This window comes from Bos javanicus, chromosome 2 (genome assembly GCF_032452875.1).
Source record: "Bos javanicus breed banteng chromosome 2, ARS-OSU_banteng_1.0, whole genome shotgun sequence".
In the NCBI taxonomy this organism is placed as follows: domain Eukaryota; kingdom Metazoa; phylum Chordata; class Mammalia; order Artiodactyla; family Bovidae; genus Bos; species Bos javanicus.
The window spans coordinates 64,582,211-64,608,310 of NC_083869.1; the positions used below are offsets into that span (position 1 = coordinate 64,582,211).

The 26,100-nt window shown below is 40.4% G+C and overlaps 1 protein-coding gene across 5 annotated transcripts in view; it reads left to right on the top strand.

Moving 5' to 3' along the window:
- The window catches only part of NCKAP5 (NCK associated protein 5), a 1,114,793-nt gene that overhangs the window by 733,277 nt on the left and 355,416 nt on the right, over positions 1-26,100 (top strand). For all 5 annotated transcript variants that reach the window (XM_061439579.1, XM_061439562.1, XM_061439566.1 and 2 more), the window contains one exon: positions 8,719-8,806. In XM_061439579.1, the coding sequence (XP_061295563.1) occupies positions 8,719-8,806 (88 nt within the window). The remainder of the gene's footprint in view (positions 1-8,718; positions 8,807-26,100) is intronic.

Sequence of the window (26,100 nt, forward strand, 5' to 3'; positions counted from 1 at the left end):
TCACCAACCCTGCCTTCAGGACAGTGGAAACTAGTGAGGTACACTTCTTTCTGGCATTCACCAGCACACACAGGAGTCTCTATCTCTGGATTAGTGCAAACTCTACAAACACATGAATCCATAAATGCAGCTTTGTGTTCTGCCTCTGTTGTGCAGACACTTGAGATTTGCTTGTTAACATTCAGGGGATTCCCTTCAGCTCAATGTGAAAAATGAGGATTTTTCCTCTGAATGCATATCCTTGCTTCCTTGCCTTCTTCAAATCTGCCTCTCTCCACACAGTGAGCTCCCCAAGCAGGATCAGGATAAGCCTGCCCATGAGGAAATTTATGTTGCTTTCTGCTCACATACAGATGGCCCTGGAGTGAATATGATGCAGTAATTCAAATTAGACTAGCACCTTTCGATCTGTTTATAAATGGTGCTGTGTCCCCATGAGTGAATTAAGAGCACTGTGGTTTCTGGGCAACAGTATTATTCTGGCAAAATTTGTGCTGAATTAAAAATATATATCATCTAGGAAAGAAAGAAGAAATCCTATCTCTCCCACATTTAGCCAGAGTAAACTTCAGTTTCCGTGCTCTTTTTAGTTATTGTCGACATAGATTTAGTCTTCCTAACTATTAAACCAGGATAAGGAAAGACTGGGTTAAGAACATCAGAGTCACAGCCCACCTGGGGATTGTCCCTGCTTCCATGCTTAGATGTGTTAGCTTCTAAGTGAGGAAGCTTATTTGGTAAGGAAACAAGTTGGTGCACTTGGGCAGAACCCAGTTCTAAACCAGCAAAGTTTCCACATGAACAGTTTCATCTTGAAACTGAAAATTAGTCAGCTTTTCCTCTCACTCCTGAGCTTGAGGAAAGCTTTTCACTGCAATTCAAATGGAGAGGTAGGGTGGGTTGTTGAGGAAAGCAATGGAAGTAGGATTGGAAAAAGAAATTTAAAAGCAAATGATTTGCAAACAATTTGGGAGACCATACAAAATGTGTTCTTCATTCATATAATTCTCCAATCCTTTCTCCTTTAGCAGTGGGACACTGGGCTTTCTTAGCAGAGATTAGTCAGCCAGGTGGTAAAGGGTGTCCAGGCTAGGGACTGAATCGCAAACCCTGGCCTCATTAGGATAATATTCTAACTATCTAAGCTAATTAGTTGCAGATGAAGCATATGAACTGTGGACTGCATATTAAATTTGACAGAAAGAGTAGGGAGTTATTTCTGGGAGATGTTTGGTTTGTTTTACCCATGACCAGGAGCCCTGCATCTTAGCCCCATGAGTCACAGCCCATTTAGTCTTGTTGTACCTCTCACCTGTTATGACTTCTCTCTGAGCAGTTAGATCTACATATAGGTCTGTAGGACAATGACAATCTAAGGAACCAGGGGACAAATGAGTAAAAGAACTATTAGATTCATTTGTTCATTCACTTAAAAAAGAACTTATTGAACACTGACTCAGTAACACTAGCTATGCTTAGTTGTCAGAGATAAATAAGACAGTCACTGAACTTAAGGAACTCAGATCTCATTAATAAGATGCACGAGGTTATGATGGAGAGGAGCTCAGAGTGTGAAGAAAGCACAAAGCTAAGGCTTCTCCTTATGGAAAGAAGACTACCCACTTGGTGGTCCACTAGGCTCGGGTGCAAAGGAGATCCTGGGCTTCACCTTTCTAGGCTTTCTTCAGATCCTCTGTGGTTTCAAGGCTGCCTGGAGTCCCACGGGGCCTACTGCGGCAGGTCAAGGGCACTCCTACAGCAGTGTCTGGAGACAAACTGCCAGGTCAGCATGCTCACTAAAAGTGGCCAAGATTCAGAATAGTGTAGCAGGCAGAAGCTAAGTGAAGGTCAGAGCGCCATAGAGACCTCCAGGCTGTAATCAAACAGAACAGACAGCCTGGAAATAGCCTCAGGATCTTCACACATAGAAGCAGAAGGGCCAGCAACACATCTGAAGACAAGTGACTTCTCTCCAGGTGTAAGGAGACACCACACCCAAATCTCCTTTCTCTGTAGAGATTGAGATCCACACAGCCAGACCTGCATACACCTAGCAACCATTTGTGGAAGAAAAGCAGTTGCTTCTCTTCTACATTTCTATCCAAGAGATAAATGGTCTACATTTAAAAACAAATAAAACTTTGTCAATAATTTATTATGAAAAAAATTTAAATACCGAAAAAGTTGAATGCATTTTATAGCAAACACTGTAAACCCACCAACTAGATTCTACCATTCACTTTTACTTGCTCTTCTACATATCTAGCCATGTATCCATCTCTCTCTCCATCCATCATATAATCATTAAAGCATTTCAGAGTAAATTTTAGGCATTGATATATTTTGGCCCAAATTATGTAGATATGGGCATGTATATTGCTAATTAGAGTTCCATATTTGTTTACTCTGTATTTTTTGTTTCAGGGTAAAATTTATGTATAATGATATACACAAATCTTAAATGTAGCATTTGATGAATTCCAACAAATGCTTGTATTTGTGCAATCCATTGAAACCCCTAGAGAGAAATAGAACATTAGCATCATCCCAGGAAGTTCCTTGTGTTCCTTACCAGTCAGTCCTTGCCCCTCCCCTGCCCTCTCTTGACAATCACTGTTGTTAAATTTTACATCATAAATTAATTTTCCCTGTACTAAAGTTACATATAAATGAAATCATGTAGTATTTAGTCTTTTGTGTGTGCCTTCTTTCCCTCACCTGAATGTTTCTGAGAGTCTTCGATACTGCATGTATCAGCTTATTCCCTTTGATTGCTGAATAGTCTTCCAATGTAGGAAATATATACAAGCGTACTTTGTTTTATTGTGCTTCACTCTCTTGTATCAGATCAGATCAGATCAGATCAGATCAGTCGCGTCCGACTATTTGCAACCCCATGAATCGCAGCACGCCAGGCCTCCCTGTCCATCACCATCTCCCAGAGTTCACTCAAACTCACATCCACCGAGTTGGTGATGCCATCCAGCCGTCTCATCCTCTGTCATCCCCTTTTCCTCCTGCCCCCAATCCCTCCCAGAATCAGAGTCTTTTCCAATGAGTCAACTCCTCGCATGAGGTGGCCAAAGTACTGGAGTTTCAGCTTTAGCATCATTCCTTCCAAAGAACACCCAAGGCTGATCGCCTTTAGAATGGACTGGGTGGATCTCCTTGCAGTCCGAAGGACTCTGAAGAGTCTTCTCCAACACCACAGTTCAAAAGCATCAATTCTTTGGCGCTCAGCTTTCTTCACAGTCCAACTCTCACATCCATACATGACCACAGGAAAAACCATAGCCTTGACTAGACAGACCTTTGTTGGCAAAGTAATGTCTCTGCTTTTGAATATGCTATCTAGGTTGGTCATAACTTTTCTTCCAAGGAATAAGTGTCTTTTAATTTCATGGCTTCAGTCACCATCTGCAGTGATTTTGGAGCCCCCCCAAAATAAAGTCTGATACTGTTTCCACTGTTTCCCCATCTATTTGCCATGAAGTGATGGGACCAGAATGTTGAGCTTTAAGCCAACTTTTTCACTCTCCTCTTTCACTCTCATCAAGAGGCTTTTTAGTTCCTCTTCACTTTCTGCCATAAGGGTGGTGTCATCTGCATATCTGAGGTTATTGATATTTCTCCTGGCAATCTTGATTCCAGCATGCCCTGCCCCAGGTCCTTCAGCCTTCTTTCTGTTTGAACCACAGTCTCTTTCTTCTTGTCTTAAAGTGAAATTCAGTCATGGAGGTATCCTTGCTTAAATTGATACAGTTTCTCGAAATGAGAGGATTGGGAGTCAAATAAAGTAAAACACAAGGAGAAGCAATTTGCAAGTCACAGCAGCAGCTCTCAACAAACTGCACAGTGTAGGTGAAGAGAATATGGCATGCATTTTAGCAGAAGTGGGTGAGTTATGATCTTGAAGCCTCTCACATAAGAAAATACGAGGGACAATTGAAAAATTACATTAGTGATTTAGTTTTATGTGACTCATCAGCAAATACACAAGTTAAAGTATATTTCTTAAAAACAAAAAGCATGATCAGCTTTTGGTTCAAAGAGCCTTATGAGTTACTAATTTGATTTGAGGAGAGTGACTTCTTGTTTTTGTGTTCATTTTGTTCCATTTCTGTCAAAAATGACATACTAAACTGAATATTTGATCACAAGAGTCACAAAAGAACACTTCAGTCTAATGGTCTGATCAGTTCCCAGAGTCTCATTAGGCAAAAAAGAGAGGGCAGGATTTGGGGAGGAAGAAAGGAGTGTGGACAAGTTCACTTTCCTTTACCTGCTGTTAGAATAAATTGCTCCCAGAGTGCTCTGGGATCCTGTTTTCTGATAATCCTTTCATTATTGAATGAATGAAGTTCTTTAGGACTCAAATCATATTCTCTGATTGTGATATTATTAGGTTGTTTCCTGCCTTGAAGAGATTCAGGAAACCATCATCTTTGAACATTTACTTCCAGAAGAATCTTCCTTTGTTGTGCAGGGAGACTGTCTCTATAAGACATGGGTGCAAATCCAATGACGATTCCCCAGTCGTGTGCTCTTTAAATGGGGGTCTGTGAGAAAGGTGGATCTCTGGGCACAGGGAGATTTTGTTTCAAATTCTCACTGATCCAGCTCTTAGGTGGTTTTGAATTGTTATTCTCATGAATTCTTTTTTAATGTCCTTTTTTTCTAACTTTAAGTTTGTGCCCCTTTTAAGCAAAACTTTTTTTTCTTCCCCTAGAGAAAATACTATAGTGGTGGTGGTAATTAAGTGATATATACCATAAAACATGGAATCTGTTTTTAATTAAATACAGTTCTTACATTTTTATCTATGTTATGTAAAATATACTATTTGCATATGAATTTAGTTTATTTGTCTGATGTGTATAGGACTTAACTTTTAAAAAATAGTTCACTTAATATGTATTAAAATTTATTACATTTCACCAAGTGTAATTTTAGCCTAGACTGTTTTTAGTTATGATAGTTACTTGACCCATACTTAGAGGACAAAAGGATTTAATCTCAGGATAGACAAAAGTGGGGGAAAAAACAGAACTAGAAGATATTAATTAAGGTTAGTGTTTAATGATATGTTCAACAAATCAGCAACTTACAAGCAAGAAACTCTACCTGTGCCTGACTTGGAGAAAGGAATTGATTATTTTTAGTTCACATTTGGGAAGCGGATGGTGTAATTGTTCTGTGTGCAGACTAGACTCATACACCAGCTATCAAAATAATAAAACAAAATAAAGTGTCACTGGACACTGCACTACAAGGGATGGTGCTTCACAGTTTTTGATTTTTAAAATAAGGGAGTTTACTAAATGATAATCTTTTTTAAAAATGTCATTAGGGGATAAATAATGGTATATTCTTATAAGGTTCAAAATATTTCTCTGTCACCAGATTCATAAGGGTTGTGAAAAGATGAGACAACTTAATTTTTTTTTTATCAAGAGTTAAGCTGAGTCCCTACAACTCTGTTCCAAGCTGTAGCTTGGATATATAACTGGTTTTAATTAATAATGAATTTGTGCCAGAAAAGTGTTCACAGTGTTACTGTGGATCTAGGCTGCTTGAGATTCTGTTTTAACAATTTTCTGTCCACGCCCTCTTTTTTCTTTCTTATTTTTTAAACCGTGAAGTCAAGAAGAAAGGGGAGAAGGTGAATAAATGTTTTTCTTTTTAATCCAGCAACTCATGCATAGAACTTTTAAATATACAGAAGAGATAATTCAGCAAGATATGCACTGAAACAAAAAAAAAAAAAAAGATATGCACTGAAACAGAATTCTATTCTAATTTATTGATGACAAAGACAAGATTTTATTTTAACTGAGCTTTACCTATTGGGCCGTAGTTAAGCCAAATTTTTATATAAATGATTAAAATATGGATTGACATGAGAAAGACTTTCAGTCTCTTTGCTAAGGTAGGAAAAGAGTAGATTAATATTTAGGAGATGAGAGTCTAGTCTCTGCTGAGTGATCTTGGGCAAGTTATTAACAGTATCATTACCCTTCTCTTTTTTCCTATTTAAAATGTTTGTATTTATTTATTTTGCTATGCTGTGTCTTAGTTGCAGCATGTAGGATCTTCAGTCTTCCTTGCAGCATGCAGGTTCTTCCAGTTGCAGCATATGGGATCTAGTTCCCTGACCAGGGATTAAACCCAGGCTCCCTGCTTTGGGAACTCAGTCTTAGCCGCTGAACCACCAATGAATCCCTACTTTTCTTGTTTATGATAGGTTTAGAAAATATCATGGAAAATCTACTACCATTAAAGAGGTTGTTTCTGTTTCTATAAAATGAAATTATAAAGTATAAAAATCACTTATTATTTCAGAATTTGTAACTTCTTCACACCTATTCTTTTCTCATAAACTTACTTTGTCTTTTCTACCAGGTCTTTCTAACCTCTCCTCAGGTCAGAAATAATATTTTTGCTTTCTTGGGTTTAGCAGCTAATAGGTGTGCACAAATATAACTCCTAAGTAGGAGTTAAGACTCCATTTAAAATCATTTCCTTGAATGTAAATAAAGCCTAGTGGAAAAAGGATGCTGTTTTTACAGTCATGAAAATAGTTTAATCCTAACTCCCTATCCAACTAACCATGATCGTGTAAGTAAGTCACTTAACCTTTTTGGGCCTCAGCTTTATTATCTACCATGGAGATATAATGATATTTTTAAAAGTGCATTGCCACTGCCATATGCTCATTCATATCTGACTCTTTGTGACCCCATGTACTGTATCCTGTAAGGCTTCCCTGTCCATGAGATTCTCCAGGCAAGAATACTGGAGTGGGTTGCTGTAATCTTCCTTCAGGGGATCTTTCCAGCCCAGGGATCAAACTTGCGTCTCCTGCATTGCAGGCAGACTCTACCTACTGAGCCAAAAGTGCATTATAATGATTAACAGATGAGAGAGTTCTTTGACAAGTTTAAAGTACTACTTAATAACCATTAATAAAATAAGATATGTGAAACTATTAGGAACATATTTTGTTTTCCTGGATGGATTCATGAAGAGGTGGCTTGTGTAAATGTGCAAAAAAATCAATCTCTGCACACTGATAATCAGTGTCCACCATCTTCTCCAAATCCTGAAAGGATAATGGTTCCACTCCCTGAGAAGGCAGAATTTCCCCAATGATAACCCTGGTTTGGATTAGCCTAGTTCATCTGCAGTGTCTTTTCTCTGCTGCTAAGTAATGATGCACCATATGAGAAGTTGGCTTTCTGAACCACACTACCTTGGTTACTGTAAAGGCCTTGCCACTTCCAGGAATGCATAGACCCCTACAGCCCCTAATTTGTCTTGCTAGATGCCCGCGTGAGAGAGAGGGCTTAGTCTACTTCTCCCTACAACTCTTCTGAACTAGGATCATATTGAGTTACTAGAATACATGCTTCAGGATGGGACAGGAAGAGACAGACGACTCAGGCTCTGGGCACAAGAGCACTGTGTTCAGTGTGTTTCATTCAGGCGACCCAGTCTCAGAATTCTGGTCCATGAATCCTCACGGATAAGTCCCAAGGACAAGGCCATTTGAATACAGTTTGAATATACATTTTCATTGCTTGTTACAGAGTAAGCATTTAATATTTTTTAAAAAATGAATCAACCAGAGATTCACATAATAATGTCTTCTGAGTGTTTACTTTATCCAGAATTGAAGGATAAATTAAGAATATATGACGTGGTTCTATACAAAATATTATAATTTACTTCAGAGGACAAAGCATGCATACATGAAATCTTTGAGGATTAGAATGGAGAATTTTAAAATGAAAGAATAAGTATAGGGTTGTAAGAATTCACAGAAGTAGGGTACTAGTAAGAAGTCTCTTAGGAAGTGAAACTTGAGGTGGATTTTGAAAGATGGATGGCCCATGAGAAGATGAAAGGCTGTTGGCATTCCAGAAAGTAGTAACAGCTTGAGACAATGTCTGGAAATGGAAATGAATGTGTGTGTTTTACTCTTCTCTTTTGGGCTTGAGAGGGGAGGTATTGGGAAGGGGTACATTGACGTGGGTACTTAATAAGATTATGGCATACAATATATGGTATAATGTGACCTATAGAAATATTCTTAAATGTGCATTAAGATGTATTTATAAAGATATTTATTAATTGAAATAGCAAAAATTTTGAAGCAATTTAAATTCCATCAGCAGAGGAATGTTTAAAAAATTTATGGTACATTCACATTATGGAATATTAGGAAGTAGTTGAGAAGAATAAAGTATATCTTTGTGTGCTGACATAGAGAGATCACAATGGGAAGATGTAACAGTATATTAATGGTGAAAATGCATTCATGTAGGATTTGTCAACTTTGAAAATTGATTTTTAAAAAATCAGAGTATTTCAGAAAGATTACTGGAGTGACATTGTGTCAAATTGAAAGTGAAGAGGGATGTTGGAAGATGTTTGCAATAGTACAGACATGAGAGTCTAAGGATAGAGACCTGAATGGTAAACAGAAAGAGAGAGAAGCCAGGGCCATTCTGCAAAAGGATCGTAGAGGACTTACGACAGATTCTTAATACAGGGGATGAAGGCAAAAGGAGAGAAAAGAGATTCCTAGGCTTTAAGCTTAGGGAATCATTTGCTAAAGAATGATTTCTACTAACTGAATAAGACCCATGTTAATAGGAAACATTTCTTAAATTATTTATTTGTCCATCTATCTATTTTTGTTTGTTCACTTTTCAGGATGGAAGAAACAGTACGAAATCTACTACAGAGTCAAGGACCTCCGGAACAGAAAAAAGAAGAAACTGTTAATATAATGGTCTATCAGGTACACCATATGTCTTTCTCTTGGCTGGCTACTGGTCAGCTTGTTTTGCTCAGATTTCTCTATCTCTGTCCATTCTTACCTGGAGATAAATAAGAAAGGACGGTCCGACCCCAGGGCTGAAAGCCACCCCAGTTACCTCTGTTTGAGGAAACCTGTTCACGTTTACTTCATTCATTCATTTCTTGTACTTTGTGAAAAAGAATCACAGATTTAGTTGTATGAGAGTGCAAAATGTAAGTTTATAGTGATGCAGAGAGACCTAAAGAAGTATTATAGAATTCTAACCAGGGCTGAAAAAGAGGTATCTGGGAACAAAGGGGAGGGAGTAATTCTTCCTGTTCAGGGAGGTAAGGAATACTTCTCAGTGCTGTCACATATAAAGTGGGCCTGAGGAATAGAGAAACAAGAGAAAGAACATTCCAGGCAGAGGGAAGCCAACGTAAAGGGGCAGGAGTGTGAGTGTGCATGACAGGCTCCTGGAGAGGAAGACGATCCCAGGATGCTGAAGATCTGCTTGAGGTTATGCCTGTCCACTCCGCTTATGTGTGTAGCCTTGCGCCTCAGGCCACATGAAGTCTATAGACATCCAAAGAGAGCCAGTGGTCAGTAGACTAACAAGTTGTCACCTTTTGATAACCCTTATCCCCCGGTGCTTTAGCACTAGTAAAATGAGGGGCTTTCCTGGTGGTCCATTGGTTAAGAAGCCACCTACCAATGTAGGAGACATGGATTTGACCCCTGTTTCTGGAAAATCCCACATGCTGCATGGCAACCATGTCCCTTCACCCCTTCTACTGAACCTAGAGCTCTAGAGCCTACGAGCTACAGCTGGTAAGCCCATGCGCCACAACTACTGAAACTTGAGTGCCTAATAAAGCCCATGCTCTACAACAAGGGAAACCACCTCAATGCGAAGCCCTTGCTCTGCAACTGGAGAGTAGGCCCTGCTCTCCACAATTAGAGAAAGCCAATGCACAGCAATGAAGACCCAGCATAGCCAAAAACAAATAAATCTTTAAAATAAAACAAAAAACACTAGCAAGGTGACTAGACCAGGAAGCTGGGCATCTAATCTGAGCATGACCCAAGTTGGCCACACAGATGAGAAGACACTGACAGCAGAAGGAGGCCCAGGCATTCTATCTAGATCCATGGAAGGCTTTTATTGAAAAGCCCTTAAAATCACAAATAAACACCCAATATCCATTGCACAACTATGCATAGAGAGCTTTTAAAAGCTAAAAAAGTCAAGGGAATGGGTCAAAGTTTAAGATGATCACTGGGTGGCCCCAGGTTTTGGCTAGCTAAGAAAGCAAGTGGGTTTGGAGAGGCAAAGAAAGGAACCCAGCTGGTAAATGGTCATTTCACACTAGCTTCCCTGAATTCACAGGGTTTGGGCTCTGCAACCCAACGTATGATGACAGTATTGAGAGAAATCTAATAATAAAAGTGACAGTATCATATAAAGTTAAGAAATCTAGGTAGAGTTAGCCTTCAGAAGTCTGTGTGTGTGTTTACTCTTTAAGTAATGTCTGACTCTGTGACCCGATGGACTGCAGCGCACTGGCCCTCTGTGCGTGGTATTCTCCAGGCAAGAATACTGGAGTGGGTTTGCTGTTTCCTTCTCCAGGACATCATTCCAACTCAGGGATTAAACCTACCATTCATTTCTTTGCCACTTACAGGCTGTTTCTTTACAGCTAAGCTACCGGGGAAGCCCCTAAGTCTGTGTCCTAAATCATTGACTCTTGAGACATCTGCTGCTGCTGCTAAGTTGCTTCAGTCGTATCCAACTCTGTGCGACTCCATAGATGGCAGCCCACCAGGCTCCCCCGTCCCTGGGATTCTCCAGGCAAGAACACTGGAGTGGGTTGCCATTTCCTTCTCCAATGCATGAAAGTGAAAAGTGAAAGTGAAGTCGCTCAGTTGTGTCCAACTCTAGCGACCCCATGGACTGCAGCCTACCAGGCTTCTCCGTCCATGGGATTTTCCAGGCAAGAGTGTTGGAGTGGGGTGCCATTGCCTTCTCCACTTGAGACATCTACAGGTCTACAATTTGACACCGGAGACAACTGTTCTCCATCTCCAGTGAAAACAATGCAAGGTGTTGACTTAACTCAGAGGAGATTAAAGTTAGCTCCATAAAGACAGTAGAAAAACCACTAAAATCTATTTCTAGGGAAAAGGTTGATATTCTTCTTGAGGTCGTCTTCACGTGGGGAAGGCATGCCCAGCTTTTCCTGGTGAATGGTCGCCTGCAGTTAAGATAAGGTTTTAAGTGCTTCGAGGTCTGAATCTTTCCTAGGTAGTAATATCTTCTTTGGCAGAAAATTGAAGTATAAGTTTAAAAAAAAAAAAAAACGTATTGACTTTGCATTAAATGGTTCTGTTTAACCTTAAAGAATCATATTCGCTGCCCCTGGTAACACCTGGCTTCAATTAGAACTAAGTAACTCAGCATTCCTTCTGTGCTTTTTTCCGTGTCCTCATCGCGGCTGTTTCATCCAGGTTCTTATTTTCTCTTAATCATTCTTTGCTTATCTCTTTACCACTTATTAGCCAAATCTGTGGTATAAACACTTATCATCAGAATTCATTTTATGAAACCAGAAGCTTCTTAGAAAAACAGAGACTTCTAAAAATGTGTTTTAAAAGCTATTTCCTCTTTGAGAGTTGCTACTTGGAGGAGGGGCCTACTGTGGCGCTGACGAATGGTTGAGCAGGCCTTCTAACCTCACTGTAACCTTCTGGCGTTAGTGGTCTCAGGGTAACTGGTAACCATTGCCTGGTAATGTGTTGTGTGGTAATGGCACTCGACAATGGCTGCCTGCTAAGGGCTGTGCACTGTCCCGCTCTGTTACGATTCCTCTTTTTCCTTGATGCTTCTCAATTTTAAGGAGAATACCCAGGCTTGTTCAGCCAATAGTCGATGGAGGGGTTGTCCTTAGGAGAGTGAAGTAAGAGGCCTCAGGCCGGCAGGTGAGCTGGGGAGGAGGCGAGGCACAGGGAACAGGCTGGGGGTTGTGTCCTGCCAGGCCCCAGAGCTCTGGCCAAGGTTGCCCGGCCCTTGAGTTGCTGGTGAATCTCTCCACCATCCCCACCTCTGTGACCTAATAGCAATGGGAGTCTGCCTGGATCTTGGTCTTTGGTACCTGGCCTGTGCCATCTGAGGAGCCTGAGGACCAGTTGGGTCTTGAACACCTGGCTCCCTCAGCCTCAACAGCTGGGCAGGGTCTGGGTGTGTGGCCCTAGGGAACTGCCAGCTAAAATCCGCCACCTCTCAGCCAGGACCTCGACCTTGAAGGGTGAAAGTTGTGCCTTAGGTCCTTGCCTGTTCTTCTCAGAACAGGGAATAATTTTATTTGGTGAAGGTTTACAGGAACATCATTATCTGACCATGACCTGACCTCAAGAACAAAGGTTCTGACACCAAGAAGTTTGCAACAACTAACCACGCCCCTCCCTCACCTTTCCTAGAAAAGGGCTTTGCTGAAAGCTTTGTGGGAATTTGGGATTTTTGAGGCCCATAGCTCAGCTGGTAAAGAATCTGTCTGCAATGCAGGAGACCTGGGTTCAATCCCTGGGTTGGGAAGATCCCCTGGAGGAGGGCATGGCAACCCACTCCAGTATTCTTACCTGGAGAATCATCATGGACAGAGGAGCCTGGCGGGCCACAGTCCCTGGGGTGAAAGTGTCAGACACGACTGAGCACCCATCTCCTTGCATTGGCCTACAATAAACATTTCTCTACTCCAAACTCCAAAAAAACCCAAAAAAACAAAAACCTCTTTCCTCTTAATAGTACAGTCTGTTAGATTTGGGAAGTCAACTCTTCTCTCTAGGGAGGAGACAGTTACTAACATGAATTCATGCTCCACGGAAGGGATTTTTCAGCTATTGCTCTCATTGGCCTTAGGTTCATTATCAGGAAAATGAGAGAGGAATTTGGGTTACATGAACCATAAAGGTCATTTATAGATTGAACAGTTATTTATTGAGTTTTATTGTGAATTAGGCACAACTTTGCCCTCTGGGGATTCAGGACATGAGAACAGAGAGAAGGGTGGCCCTGAGTTCCAGGGAGATCCCTGTCACCTCCGTCATCACAATGTTCTAAATATGGGAATAGTAGTGAAACCAGTTGTGCAAGTTGTATGTGATGAAACAGTGGACTGCATAGTTAACACTATCTGAGGTCATATTCTTGGGGTAAGAGCCGGGAAATTTATTGTTTCATAATATGAAGGGTTATTGACACACCTGACTCAAATTTTCCAACAGTAAGATTTCTCTGACATGAACCTATTTTCCATTGTGGAAGTTTGAGGCTTTTGTCTTTGAATTAATATAGTAACAGTAGTGTAATAGCTTTCTAGGTTCCAGACCCCTGCTAACTGCTGGCATGCATTGAAAGGTGGTCCTAGTTCATTCAAGGGGCATGTTCCTGACGACTTCTCAGAGTTGGTTACTTGAATCAGTTAGGGCTTGTATAATTTCACCTAGACCTGCTGGAAAGTCAGTAGTCGTTTTTGTTCAGCAGCTAAGACAAACCTGCCTGTGGCTATCAGTGGTTTCGCTAGCTTTGTCACCGTGCACTTCCTTTTTTCTTAATTTGGAGAATTTGCATAATTTCAAGGTTTGGCATCAAGTGGCATAAATAGCATTTTTATGTGATCACAGTTTAAAATATACCTAGTTCAGGATCCCATTGACTATGGACTGGATTGTAGCTTAGTCCCCACAACAACTATGCAGGAAGTACCGTCACTATTCCCACCTTACAGACGAGGACATAGACTCCTAGAGGTGAGCTCTTGCCCCAGAATGCAAACGGAAATAGCTTAGAAGGGATTTGAACCCTAGTTGGTCTGACTCCTTGGCCTTAACTCCTTATGCAGATAAATTCTGGAGGGATGAAATCATGGAGCCCGAGTTACTCTGCTAAATGGGACTTGAATCTAGGCCTTTCCGCTGTCCACCTAGAGCTCTCTCCATTCGTTCATTTACTTGCTCCTTCATTCATATAGTCATTTACTTTTGCAACTATGTATATTGTTTCCTGTTGCTGCTGTAGCAAACTTAATGGCTTAAAACTGCACAAATATATTGTTTTATAATTCTGGAGGTCAGAGTCTAAAATGACAATAGCAGCAGGGCTACATTCTTTCTGGAGGTTTCAGGACAGAATTATTTCCTTGTTTTTTTCCAGATTCTAGCATTCTTTGGCTTTTGGCCTTTCCCTCCATCTTCAGAGAACATAACTGCAAACTCTGGTTCCATTGTAATGTCTCCTTTTTCTGGCCCATCCCCATAGTCCAGGATAATCCCCCATCTCCAGATATTTAATTTAATCACATCTGCAAAGTCTCTTTTGCCATAGAAGGTAAAGGAAGCACATTCACAGGTTTGAGGCTTGGTAGAATGTGGACATTTAAGTGAGGGAACATTATTCTGTCTACTACACTAAATAGCACATTAATCTAGCAGGCTAGAGGTACGTAGCTGACACCATGCTAAGTGCTGGAGGTAGAAAGATGCCTTCTCTTGGAAAGCTCAGCTTACAGGATGCTGGCAACTAGGGAGGAAAAGCAGATAATTGAATTTATGCCACTCTGTGATGGGAGCCCAGAGAATACCCTGCTTGAGTTCTGGGAACACAAAGGAAGATGCCACCACACCTGCGGCTCTGCTGTCCCTGGAGACTCTGCTCCTGCCTAGGACTTCTTTTCAATAATCGATTTCCCTTTCCCTTTAGCCTCTGATGTCATGGACTCAAGAGTCATGTGCACCACAGCCTGCCTTTCACAGAGCATCTTATATCTCTGGTATTTTAATACAACTGTGACTGTCAGGACACATGCATTTGGTGCTTTTACAGTTGTCAAAGTGCTTACACAGAATGGGTCTCATTTGTTCATTTTAGCAGTCTGTAAAGTAGATATTATCTTGCTCATTTTTAAGGATGAGTCTCAAAGAAGCCTGATTGAACTCTGGTAAATGCTAAGTGGTAGAACTAGAAAGAAATCTCAGGCTTTCCTAAGTGAGATACATAGAATGAAACTGAGAAGTTACCAGTGAGATAATCAGATGGTGCAGGAGGGAACAGACACAGACTTCCCTGCTCACAAAACCCTTGTCTCAAGATACAAAAAAATCAGTGAAAGGAAAGTGAAATCAATTAATAAGCCATATAATATTTGCACCTGACATTTCTTTTTTGGGAGAGACAAGCCCATGAGTGAGAGAAATATTATCAATATATGGAGGGAACGTGACATATCTAGCGCCTTGGACAGATTCCTTTCATTACAGGAAAATGAAAGACTTCAAAGGATTTTCTGTAAAGGAGGCTGAAAAGGAGAAACATCTTCTGTTTCTCTCTTCTTCTGTTTCTTTCTCCAACTCTTTTTTTCCTAGGCATTTGGGGGTTTCTTCTGTGTTATATAGTGTATTCCTGAAGCCTCTGTAACCATTTCATTTAGTTGAGTAGTTAGGAAGCATATTAGATAAAACATTCATGATTCAATATGAGCAAGGGCAATTAAGCGTAAATGAAATGGAGCAGTTCGTCGAGAGGACATTACTCCTTCAGCTTCATCTGTCAAAATATTTCAACCTAGACAACCTAAGATACAGAGAATTTTAATCCTGATGATACATTACCCATTAGAGTCCTCTTGTGTCTGTAGCTACCTTTTGTGTTGCTTTGTTGTAGCTAATAGATTTCTTCTTGTCTCTGCTTCTGTCTATGGAACATGAATTTGAACCCACGTTAGCTCATTTATTTAGAAAGAAAAAAGTGGACAGGTAAGTTCAAACAGAAATGAGGGGTGGAAAGAGACCTGCATGTGGGTACAGCTTCTGCCACTAACAGGACTTTTGACCTCAGATTGTGTGTGTGTGTGTGTGTGTGTGTGTGTGTGTGAATGAAGATGTTTGGGACTAGATTAATAATCGCAAACCCAAAAACCTACAGTTGCCAAATAATACAAATGTTTAAAACGGGCTAGGTATGACAACAATTGTGTGTCCTCAGGGGGAGTTACAGGCTATTTTCCCACTTTTGGTAAGGAAATAGGTATAGAAAGATGTGGTGTTTGTTATTCAAAGGCAAAAAGGCCTTGGTTTTAAAAACCACAGTAGCATCATACACCTGACTTATTGTCAAAGGGCAATAGTGATGGACACAGTGGCAAACTGACCGAAGAGTCTGTCTGGTCTAAAGGCAGCAGTCACAGTCCCACTGAGGCAGATGCAGATGACTCAGAATGTACACAATATGGACAGATGTTTCGGAAGAAGATGGAAGTTCAAATTTTTTACGAGCAGTTTCTTAATCCGTAAATAATGGTGTATGTGTGTGTGTGTGTGTGTGTGTGTGTGTATATATATATATATGTAAGAATTTTCCACAGTTTATTGTGATCCACACAGTCAAAGGCTTTGCCATAGTCAATAAAGCAGAAATAGATGTGTTTTTCTGGAACTCTCTTGCTTTTTGTATGATCCAGCGGATGTTGGCAATTTGATCTCTGGTTCTTCTGCCTTTTCCAAAACCAGCTTGAACATCAGGAAGTTCACAGTTCACATATTGCTGAAGCCTGGCTTGGAGAATTTGAGCATTACTTGACTAGCGTGTGAGATGAGTGCAATTGTGCAGTAGTTTGAGCATTCTTTGGCATTGCCTTTCTTTGGGATTGGAATGAACACTGACCTTTTCCAGTCCTGTGGCCACTGCTGAGTTTTCCAAATTTGTTGCCATATTGAGTGCAGCACTTTCACAGCATCATCTTTCAGGATTTGGAATAGCTTAACTGGAATTCCATCACCTCCACTAGCTTTGTTCGTAGTGATGCTTTCTAAGGCCCACTTGACTTCACATTCCAGGATGTCTGGCTCTAGGTGAGTGATCACACCATCGTGATTATCTGGGTCGTGAAGATCTTTTTTGTACAGTTCTTCTGTGTATTCTGCCATCTCTTCTTAATATTGTCTGCTTCTGTTAGGTCCATACCATTTCTGTCCTTTATCGAGTTCATCTTTGCATGAAATGTTCCTTTGGTATCTCTGATTTTCTTGAAGAGATCCCTAGTCTTTCCCATTCTGTTGTTTTCCTCTATTTCTTTGCATTGATCGCTAAAGAAGGCTTTCTTATCTCTTCTTGATGTTCTTTGGAACTCTGCATTCAGATGTTTATGTCTTTCCTTTTCTCCTTTGCTTTTCGCTTCTCTTCTTTTCACAGCTATTTGTAAGGCCTCCCCAGACAACCATTTTGCTTTTTTGCATTTCTTTCTGAAAGAGATGGGAACACCAGACCACCTGATCTGCCTCTTGAGAAATTTGTATGCAGGTCAGGAAGCAACAGTTAGAACTGGACATGGAACAGCAGACTGGTTCCAAATAGGAAAAGGAGTTCATCAAGGCTGTATATTGTCACCCTGTTTATTTAACTTATATGCAGAGTACATCATGAGAAACGCTGCACCAGAAGAAACACAAACTGGAATCAAGATTGCTGGGAGAAATATCAATAACCTCAGATATGCAGATGACACCACCCTTATGGCAGAAAGTGAAGAGGAACTCAAAAGCCTCTTGATGAAAGTGAAAGAGGAGAGTGAAAAAGTTGGCTTAAAGCTTAACATTCAGAAAACGAAGATCATGGCATCCGGTCCCACCACTTCATGGGAAATAGATGGGGAAACAGTGGAAACAGTGTCAGACTTTATTTTTCTGGGCTCCAAAATCACTGCAGATGGTGACTGCAGCCATGAAATTAAAAGACGCTTACTCCTTGGAAGGAAAGTTATGACCAACCTAGATAGCATATTCAAAAGCAGAGACATTACCTTGCCAACAAAAGTTCGTCTAGTCAAGGCTATGGTTTTTCCAGTGGTCATGTATGGATGTGAGAGTTGGACTGTGAAGAAGGCTGAGCGCCAAAGAATCGATGCTTTTGAACTGTGGTGTTGGAGAAGACTCTTGAGAGTCCCTTGGACTGCAAGGAGATCCAACCAGTCCATTCTGAAGGAGATCAGCCCTGGGATTTCTTTGGAAGGAATGATGCTAAAGCTGAAACTCCAGTACTTTGGCCACCTCATGCGAAGAGTTGACTCATTGGAAAAGACTCTGATGCTGGGAGGGATTGGGGGCAGGAGAAGGGGACGACAGAGGATGAGATGGCTGGATGGCATCACTGACTCGATGGACGTGAGTCTGAGTGAACTCCGGGAGTTGGTGATGGACAGGGAGCCCTGGCGTGCTGCGATTCATGGGGTCGCAAAGAGTTGGACATGACTGAGCGACTGATCTGATGTGATCTGATATATAGAAGATTAAGTAAAATCTTCTTAAGTAAAATTACTTCTTAAGTAATTAAGTAAAGTCTTCTAGCCCTGTGCTAGACTCAGGGCAACAACCCTTACCACAGAAAAATGATTTTGTGTGTTTTTTCTTGCTCTTAGAACTCTGAGATTTTAATGCTTCTGTGCAACCCTGTGAGACCTGGTCTACACAAAGTGCAGCACGAAGCACACGCCTGCAGCACCACGACCCCTGCTTCTAACACATGCTGAGCAGCTATGGACTGGTCACAGTCCAGTCATTCCACAAGTGTGAGCTCACTGAATTTTCACAGGAACCATTTGAAATGTCTCCATTTTACAAAAGAGGAAACTGAGGCATAGAGCAGTTAGACCATCTGCCCAAAGTTACATATCAGCAGGGTTATGTCCCGTGAATGAACTGGCACCCTCTCGGCAGGCAGAGTAGGTCACCACAAAGATGGAGTGCGGGAGCTTTGTCAGGAGGTGCCATTGTCCCAGCAGAGCACAGCAGTGTTCTAATGGTTTGCAGTCAATTTTCTTAATCCCTTTACTCTGCACATCTTTGTGGAGAGCCCTGGGCTGTGTGGCATCTGAGCCCAGCTCCATCTCTTCCAGTGATGGTCTAAGCTCAGTTATTGATCCTTTCAGTTCAGTTCAGTTCAGTTGCTCAGTCGTGTCCGACTCTTTGCAACCCCATGAATCGCAGCACACCAGGCCTCCCTGTCCATCACCATCTCCCAGAGTTCACTCAAACTCATGTCCATCGAGTCAGTGATGCCATCCAGCCATCTCATCCTCTGTCGTCCCCTTCTCCTCCTGCCCCCACTCCCTCCCAGCATCAGAATCTTTCCAATGAGTCAACTCTTCTCATGAGGTGGCCAAAGTACTGGAGTTTCAGCTTTAGCATTATTCCTTCCAAACAACACCCAGGGCTGATCTCCTTTAGAATGGGCTGGTTGGATCTCCCTGCAGTCCAAGGGACTCTCAAGAGTCTTCTTCAATACCACAGTTCAAAAGCATCAATTCTTCGGTGCTCAGCTTTCTTCATAGTACAACTCTCACATCCATACATGACCACTGGAAAAACCATAGCCTTGACTAGACGGACCTTTATTTGCAAAGTAATGTCTCTGCTTTTGAATGTGCTGTCTAGGTTGGTCATAACTTTTCTTCCAAGGAGTAAGCGTCTTTTAATTTCATGGTTGCAGTCACCATCTGCAGTGATTTTGGAGCCCCCCAAAATAAAGTCTGACACTGTTTCCACTGTTTCCCCATCTATTTCTCATGAAGCAATGGGACCAGATGCCATGATCTTCATTTTCTGAATATTGAGCTTTAAGCCAACTTTTTCACTCTCCTCTTTGACTTCTTTTTTTGTTGTTGTTTAAATTTATTTATTTTAATTGGAGGTTAATTACTTTACAATATTGTATTGGTTTTGCCATACATCAACATGAATCCACCATGGGTGTACATGTGTTCCCCATCCTGAACCCCCCTCCCACTCCCTCCCCATACCATCTCTCTGGGTCATCCCAGTGCACCAGCCCCGAGCACCCTGTATCATGCATTGAACCTGGACTGGCGACTCGTTTCATATATGATATTATACATGTTTCAATGCCATTCTCCCAAATCATCCCACCCTCTCCCTCTCCCACAGAGTCCAAAAGACTGTTCTATACATCTGTGTCTCTTTTGCTGTCTCGCATACAGGGTTATCATTACCATCTTTCTAAATTCCGTATATATACATTAGTATAGTGTATTGGTGGAGAAGGCAATGGCAACCCACTCCAGTACTCTCGCCTGGAAAATCCCATGGACGGAGGGGTCTGGTAGGCTGCAGTCCATAGGATCGCTAAGAGTCGGACATGACTGAACGACTTCACTTTCACTTTTCACTTTCCTGCATTGGAAAAGGAAATGGCAACCCTCTCCAGTGTTCTTGCCTGGAGAATCCTAGGGACCAGGGAGCCTGGTGGGCTGCTGTCTATGGGGTCACACAGAGTCAGACACGACTGAAGTGACTTAGCAGCAGCATAGTGTATTGGTGTTTTTCTTTCTGGCTTACTTCACTCTGTATAATAGGCTCCAGTTTTATCCACCTCATTAGAACTGGTTCAAATGTATTCTTTTTAATGGCTGAGTAATACTCCATTGTGTATATGTACCATAGCTTTCTTATCCATTCATCTGCAGATGGACAGCTAGGTTGCTTCCATGTCCTGGCTATTATAAACAATGCTGCGATGAACATTGGGGTACACGTGTCTCTTTCAATTCTGGTTTTCTCAGTGTGTATGCCCAGCAGTGGGATTGCTGGATCATAAGGCAGTTCTATTTCCAGTTTTTTAAGGAATCTCCACACTGTTCTCCATAGTGGCTGTACTAGTTTGCATTCCCACCAACAGTGTAAGAGGGTTCCCTTTTCTCCACACCCTCTCCAGCATTTATTGCTTGTAGACTTTTGGATAGCAGCCATTCTGACTGGCGTGAAATGGTACCTCCTTGTGGTTTTGATTTGCATTTCTTTGATAATGAGTGATGTTGAGCATCTTTTCATGTGTTTGTTAGCCATCTGTATGTCTTCTTTGGAGAAATGTCTGTTTAGTTCTTTGGCCCATTTTTTGATTGGGTCGTTTATTTTTCTGGAATTGAACTGCAGGAGTTGCTTGTATATTTTTGAGATTAGTTGTTTGTCAGTTGCTTCATTTGCTATTATTTTCTCCCATTCTGAAGGCTGTCTTTTCACCTTGCTTATAGTTTCCTTTGTTGTGCAGAAGTTCTAAAGTTTAATTATGTCCCATTTGTTTATTTTTGCTTTTATTTCCAATATTCTGGGAGGTGGGTCATAGAGGATCCTGCTGTGATGTATGTCAGACAGTGTTTTGCCTATGTTCTCCTCTAGGAGTTTTATAGTTTCTGGTCTTACGTTTAGATCTTTAATCCATTTTGAGTATATTTTTGTGTATGGTGTTAGAAAGTGTTCTAGTTTCATTCTTTTACAAGTGGTTGACCAGATTTCCCAGCAACACTTGTTAAAGAGATTGTCTTTTCTCTATTGTATATTCTTGCCTCCTTTGTCAAAGATAAGGTGTCCATAGGTGCGTGGATTTATCTCTGGGCTTTCTATTTTGTTCCATTGGTCTATATTTCTGTCTTTGTGCCAGTACCATACTGTCTTGATGACTGTGGCTTTGTAATAGAGCCTGGAGTCAGGCAGGTTGATTCCTCTAGTTCCATTCTCTCTCAAGATTGCTTTGGCTATTCGAGGTTTTTTGTATTTCCATACAAATTGTGAAATTGGCTTTTTAGTTCCTCTTCACTTTCTGCCATAAGGGTGGTGTCATCTGCATATCTGAGGTTATTGATATTTCTCCCAGCAATCTTGATTCCAGCTTGTGCTTCTTCCAGCCCAGCATTTCTCATGATGTACTCTGCATGTAAGTTAAATAAGCAGGGTGACCATATACAGCCTTGACGTACTCCTTTTCCTATTTGGAACTAGTCTGTTGTTCCATGTCCAGTTTTAACTGTTGCTTCCTGACCTGCATACTAGTTTCTCAAGAGGCAGGTCAGGTGGTCTGGTATTCCTATCTCTTTCAGAATTTTCCACAGTTTATTGTGATCCACAGAGTCAAAGGCTTTGGCATAGTTAATAAAGCAGAAATAGATGTTTTTCTGGAACCTTTAGCCTGTGTTTAAAGCATTATTGTCTTATAACCCAGTTACTTCCATTCTCAATGATCTAATTGAAAATCAAAATGAATTTTTCCTTAAATAGTTCCTTAAAAAGTAGTATTAGATGTAATTAAGCAGCTGATGCTTGGGAAAAGGAAATCTTTCTAGTCATTCTAAAATTTGTCAAACATCAAATACATATCCCGATTCTTTTATGTACGCAGAAAGCATGTGACACAGGCTGGGGTCTTTCTCATTGAAGCCCAAGTCTTGCCTAGCAGAGATGTTAACATTAGTTCATAATTTAGAATTTTTTAATTGAAGTTTAGTTGGTTTACAATGTTGTGTTAGTTTCACGTGTACAGAGAAGTGAGCAGGTTTTACGTGTGTGTATATACACACATATTCTTTTTCAGATTCTTTTTCCTTATAGATTATTACAAAATAATGAGTATAGTTCTCTGTGCTATACAGTAAGTTATTATTGATTATCTGTTTTATATATGTTAATGTATATATGTTAATCCCACACTCCTAATTTATCTCTCCCCTCCTCTTTTTGGTAACCATGATTTTTTTTTCTATGTCTTTGGATCTATTTCTGTTTTGTACATAAGTTCATTGTACCATTTTTTTTGGATTCCACATATAAGTGACATTTGTCTTTCTTTGACATACTTCACTTAGTATTGTAACCCTAGGGTAGGTCCTTCCTTGTTGCTGCAAATGGTTTTCTTTTTATGGCTGAGTAATAAGTCTTTGTATATACATACCACATCCTCTTTATCCATTCATCTTTGATGGATATTTAGTTTGCTTTTGTGTCTTGGCTATTGTGAATAGTGTTTCTATGAACATTGAGGTGCATGAATCTTTTAAAATTATGGTTTTCTCCAGGTGTATGTCCAGGAGTGGGATTAATGGATCATATGGTCACTCTACTTTTAGCTTTTTTAAGGAACCTCCATACTCCTCTCCATAGTGACTGCACCAGTTTACATTCCCACCAACAGTGTAGAAGGTCCCTTTTTCTCCACACCGTCTCCAGCATTTACAATTTATAGATTTTTTGGATGATGTGTGTTCTAACCAGTGTGAGGTGATATCTCACTGTAATTTTACTTTGCATTTCTCTAATAATTAGTGACATTGAGCATCTTTTCATGTGTCTTTTAGCCATCTGGATCTCTTCTTTGGAGAAATGTTTGTAAACGATTATTCTTATCAGGGATAGGATTTTTGTTTTGTTTTGTTTGCTTTAAACTTTACCTTCTTTCCCTATAATTACTTAAATGTACTTTGGGCAAATAAAAAAATTTGAGTGCGCTCAAGAAAAGTTAGGGCTGAAAAATTAAATAATCACAAAAGATTCCTTTCTAAGAAAGCTTTTCAAAGCAACAATATTCCTACTATATTTAAAGTGTGGATTTCCAAGCTTCTAACATAATCTCATTTTGTTTTTGTGAACATACGTAAATGCAAAACGAAACTTCTGTTTGTGGTTCTCGGGAGCAGCAAAGTTCCAGTCTCTGTTTCCTGGCTGAGTATACGGATCACCTTAGGAAACCTTAGATTCAGCTATGCAGGCAACTTCTTATATCTTCAGACTTAGAACGATCTGTCTTTTTTTGGTTATTTATGAGTCTGATGGGTAATTTTGATTTCTCTGGTCCACAGATGTGTTGGAGACCAGTGAGATACCTCAAAACCCACCCAAACTGCCACCCCTATTTCCTCATTTTGCAAAGGAGAAAATGGAAATGAAGTTCAGAGTGTGTTATGTGCACTTATACTGCATCTGTTCTACTGATTCTTTCTTTCACTGTACTTACTTCAGTAAGTGCTCTGGCAGTTAATTAGCTAAGAGGTCTGGACTCTTTAGAACTCTACAGAGAGCTTGACTGTAATTCATACTGGTTATTCAGAAGTGTTTCTGTTTCTTTCTCTTTTTTTTGCCTAAACAAAATGTGGTAAACAAATGCAAATCCATAGGTCACCAGTGAGTAGGTTCTGTGAGTACATTCAGTGAGTACATTCTCCCCTCTGGGAGAAACAATTTTTATTTCATTTCCTCCCCAGTGAGGGGAAATGATTTGAAATTCTACTGAGTGGCTGTTGAGAGACTGGTTAAGTCTTTACACAGGTATTTATAAAATTCTGACACACAGTGGAATGGGAAATATTTTTATTGAGTGCTTTTATTTATGTGTATGGCCTGTAATCTCAGGAAGTCTCGAGTGAGTTTGATTCTGTTTGAAGAAATTTTGGCCTTTTCTCTGAATTGCTGTGAACTTTGAATTGGCTGCTGAAGTGGGTAATGGTAATAAAGGGAGTATTTTTATTGTGTGTTAAGTTTTAAAGGGCTGAAAATGTTCCTTGAGGAAGTGGTTTCCTTCCTTCCTCTTTTACTTTAATTTTAAGGAACATGCTCTACTCATATATTAAGTTTAGGTAAAGGACGGAGAATTTCTTAAAGGCAAAGTGTCATCAGTATAGTCAAAGTCATTGTCCTTCATAAAATATCTCTTTTCTCTTTGAGAGTATTCTATATGATGAATGTATGATTTTACACCCTACAGAAATACTTTGCAGAATTCCAGAAGTTTTGAAAACAATCTTTGTTAGCACACTGACTAAGGAGAGGGTTCACCTCTGTAATTTCAAAGTCTATGAAATACTTTGAAAGAAGTAGAGGGGTTTCAAATATCACTCAGAATTTGAGTAGTTACTTGTCTCCTTGGGAATTTTAAATTCCTGGTTTAATAGGTTCTGACTCTTCTTTCTCATTCTCAATTTCTGCCTACACTCTATGTGCAGACATGAATACGTTCCCCATTGGATATTTTGACCCAGAGTTGAACTCTTATCAAGTAAAAGTGGAATACGGACTCTCTGTTAAAACAAATATAACCTATGAATGAGACGGTGCCCTGAAAAATCACCTTCTCTTCCTATAGGTGAGCTGCTTTCCTCAGCTGATCTTAACAGAGGGTCAAACTTTGCTTTAGAATCCCCAAGTGGGGTCTCAGGTTGGGAGGTTGTGTGGGTAGAAATCAAAAGATGTTGCCCTTTCGTAAGTATGTGGGTTGTCTAATACTTTGAGCACATCAGATCATCTAGTCGTATCAGTTATTTCTTCCTCTTAGGAAATAGATGATTTTGAACAGAGAAAAATCATGATGATATCAATCCTTGAACTTTGATCCTATTTTCTTAACTTACCTGAAGCCACAAAACAAAAATTCTCTTGTTTTTTAGAGTTTGGCTTAACAATGCTTTATGAAATGGAGACAAAATTATGTGTAGGGAAAAGTGGACAATGTTGGAATTAGAAAATAGTAAAGAAAGAAGTGAAAAGTGCTTGCTAGGGGAAAAAAACTTTTATTGCTGAAATCTCTCTTATATTGTAACCTTTCAGCTATATTGTCCTTATTGATCTTGCCTGCACAAGCCAACACAGCATGGCAATGAAGAAGAATCACTGAATGTGGGGCGAGAGGAAGATGGTCTGGCCAGGGGTCTGCAGTCTGCATTGAAACAGCCTGGACATTTCAGGGGGGCTAAACCCAGGGTCAGGTTGCCTGACATGATTGGCCTTTTTAATGATATCTTCTCCCATTCTGCAATTTTGTCATCCCTGTACCCTATCTACCAATATTTTCTCACTCAGATATGTTTCTCTGAAATTGTATCCATTAAAATATCATTCTATGTAAGAAATAAAGAGTCAAGAAGATAAATATTTAAGGGAAGGTCTTTCAGATGTTAGCAGGAACCAGTTAAATCTGTAGGCTTTGCTGTATCAACTCATCTCAGAAAACTGGAACTTGGAGCTTGAAAGATGAAAGGAAAGGAGACAGGAAAATAATTTTCCTAGAGTAATTTAGGAGCTTATAATCCTCTATGTTTGTTAAGTTTGGCTGAGGCTACACCATGGAAAGAAGTGCCAAGAGAGAAGTGTTAGGAAGCAGCATAGGGGTACAGAAGGGAAAAGAAAGCCAGCAAAATCAATTTGCAAATTTCACCCGTCATTTCTATGGTTTGCTAAATGCTGTGCTATGCTGTTCTTAGTCGCTCAGTCATATCCAACTCTTGCGACCCACCAGGCTCCTCTGTCCATTGGGATTCTCCAGGCAAGAGTACTAGAGTGGGTGGCCATGCTCTCCTCCAGGGGATCTTCCCAACCCAGGGACTGAACCACGTCTCCCACATTGCAGGCAGATTCTTCACTGTCTCAGCCACCAGGGAAGCCCAAGAATACTGGAGTAGGTAGCCTATCACTTC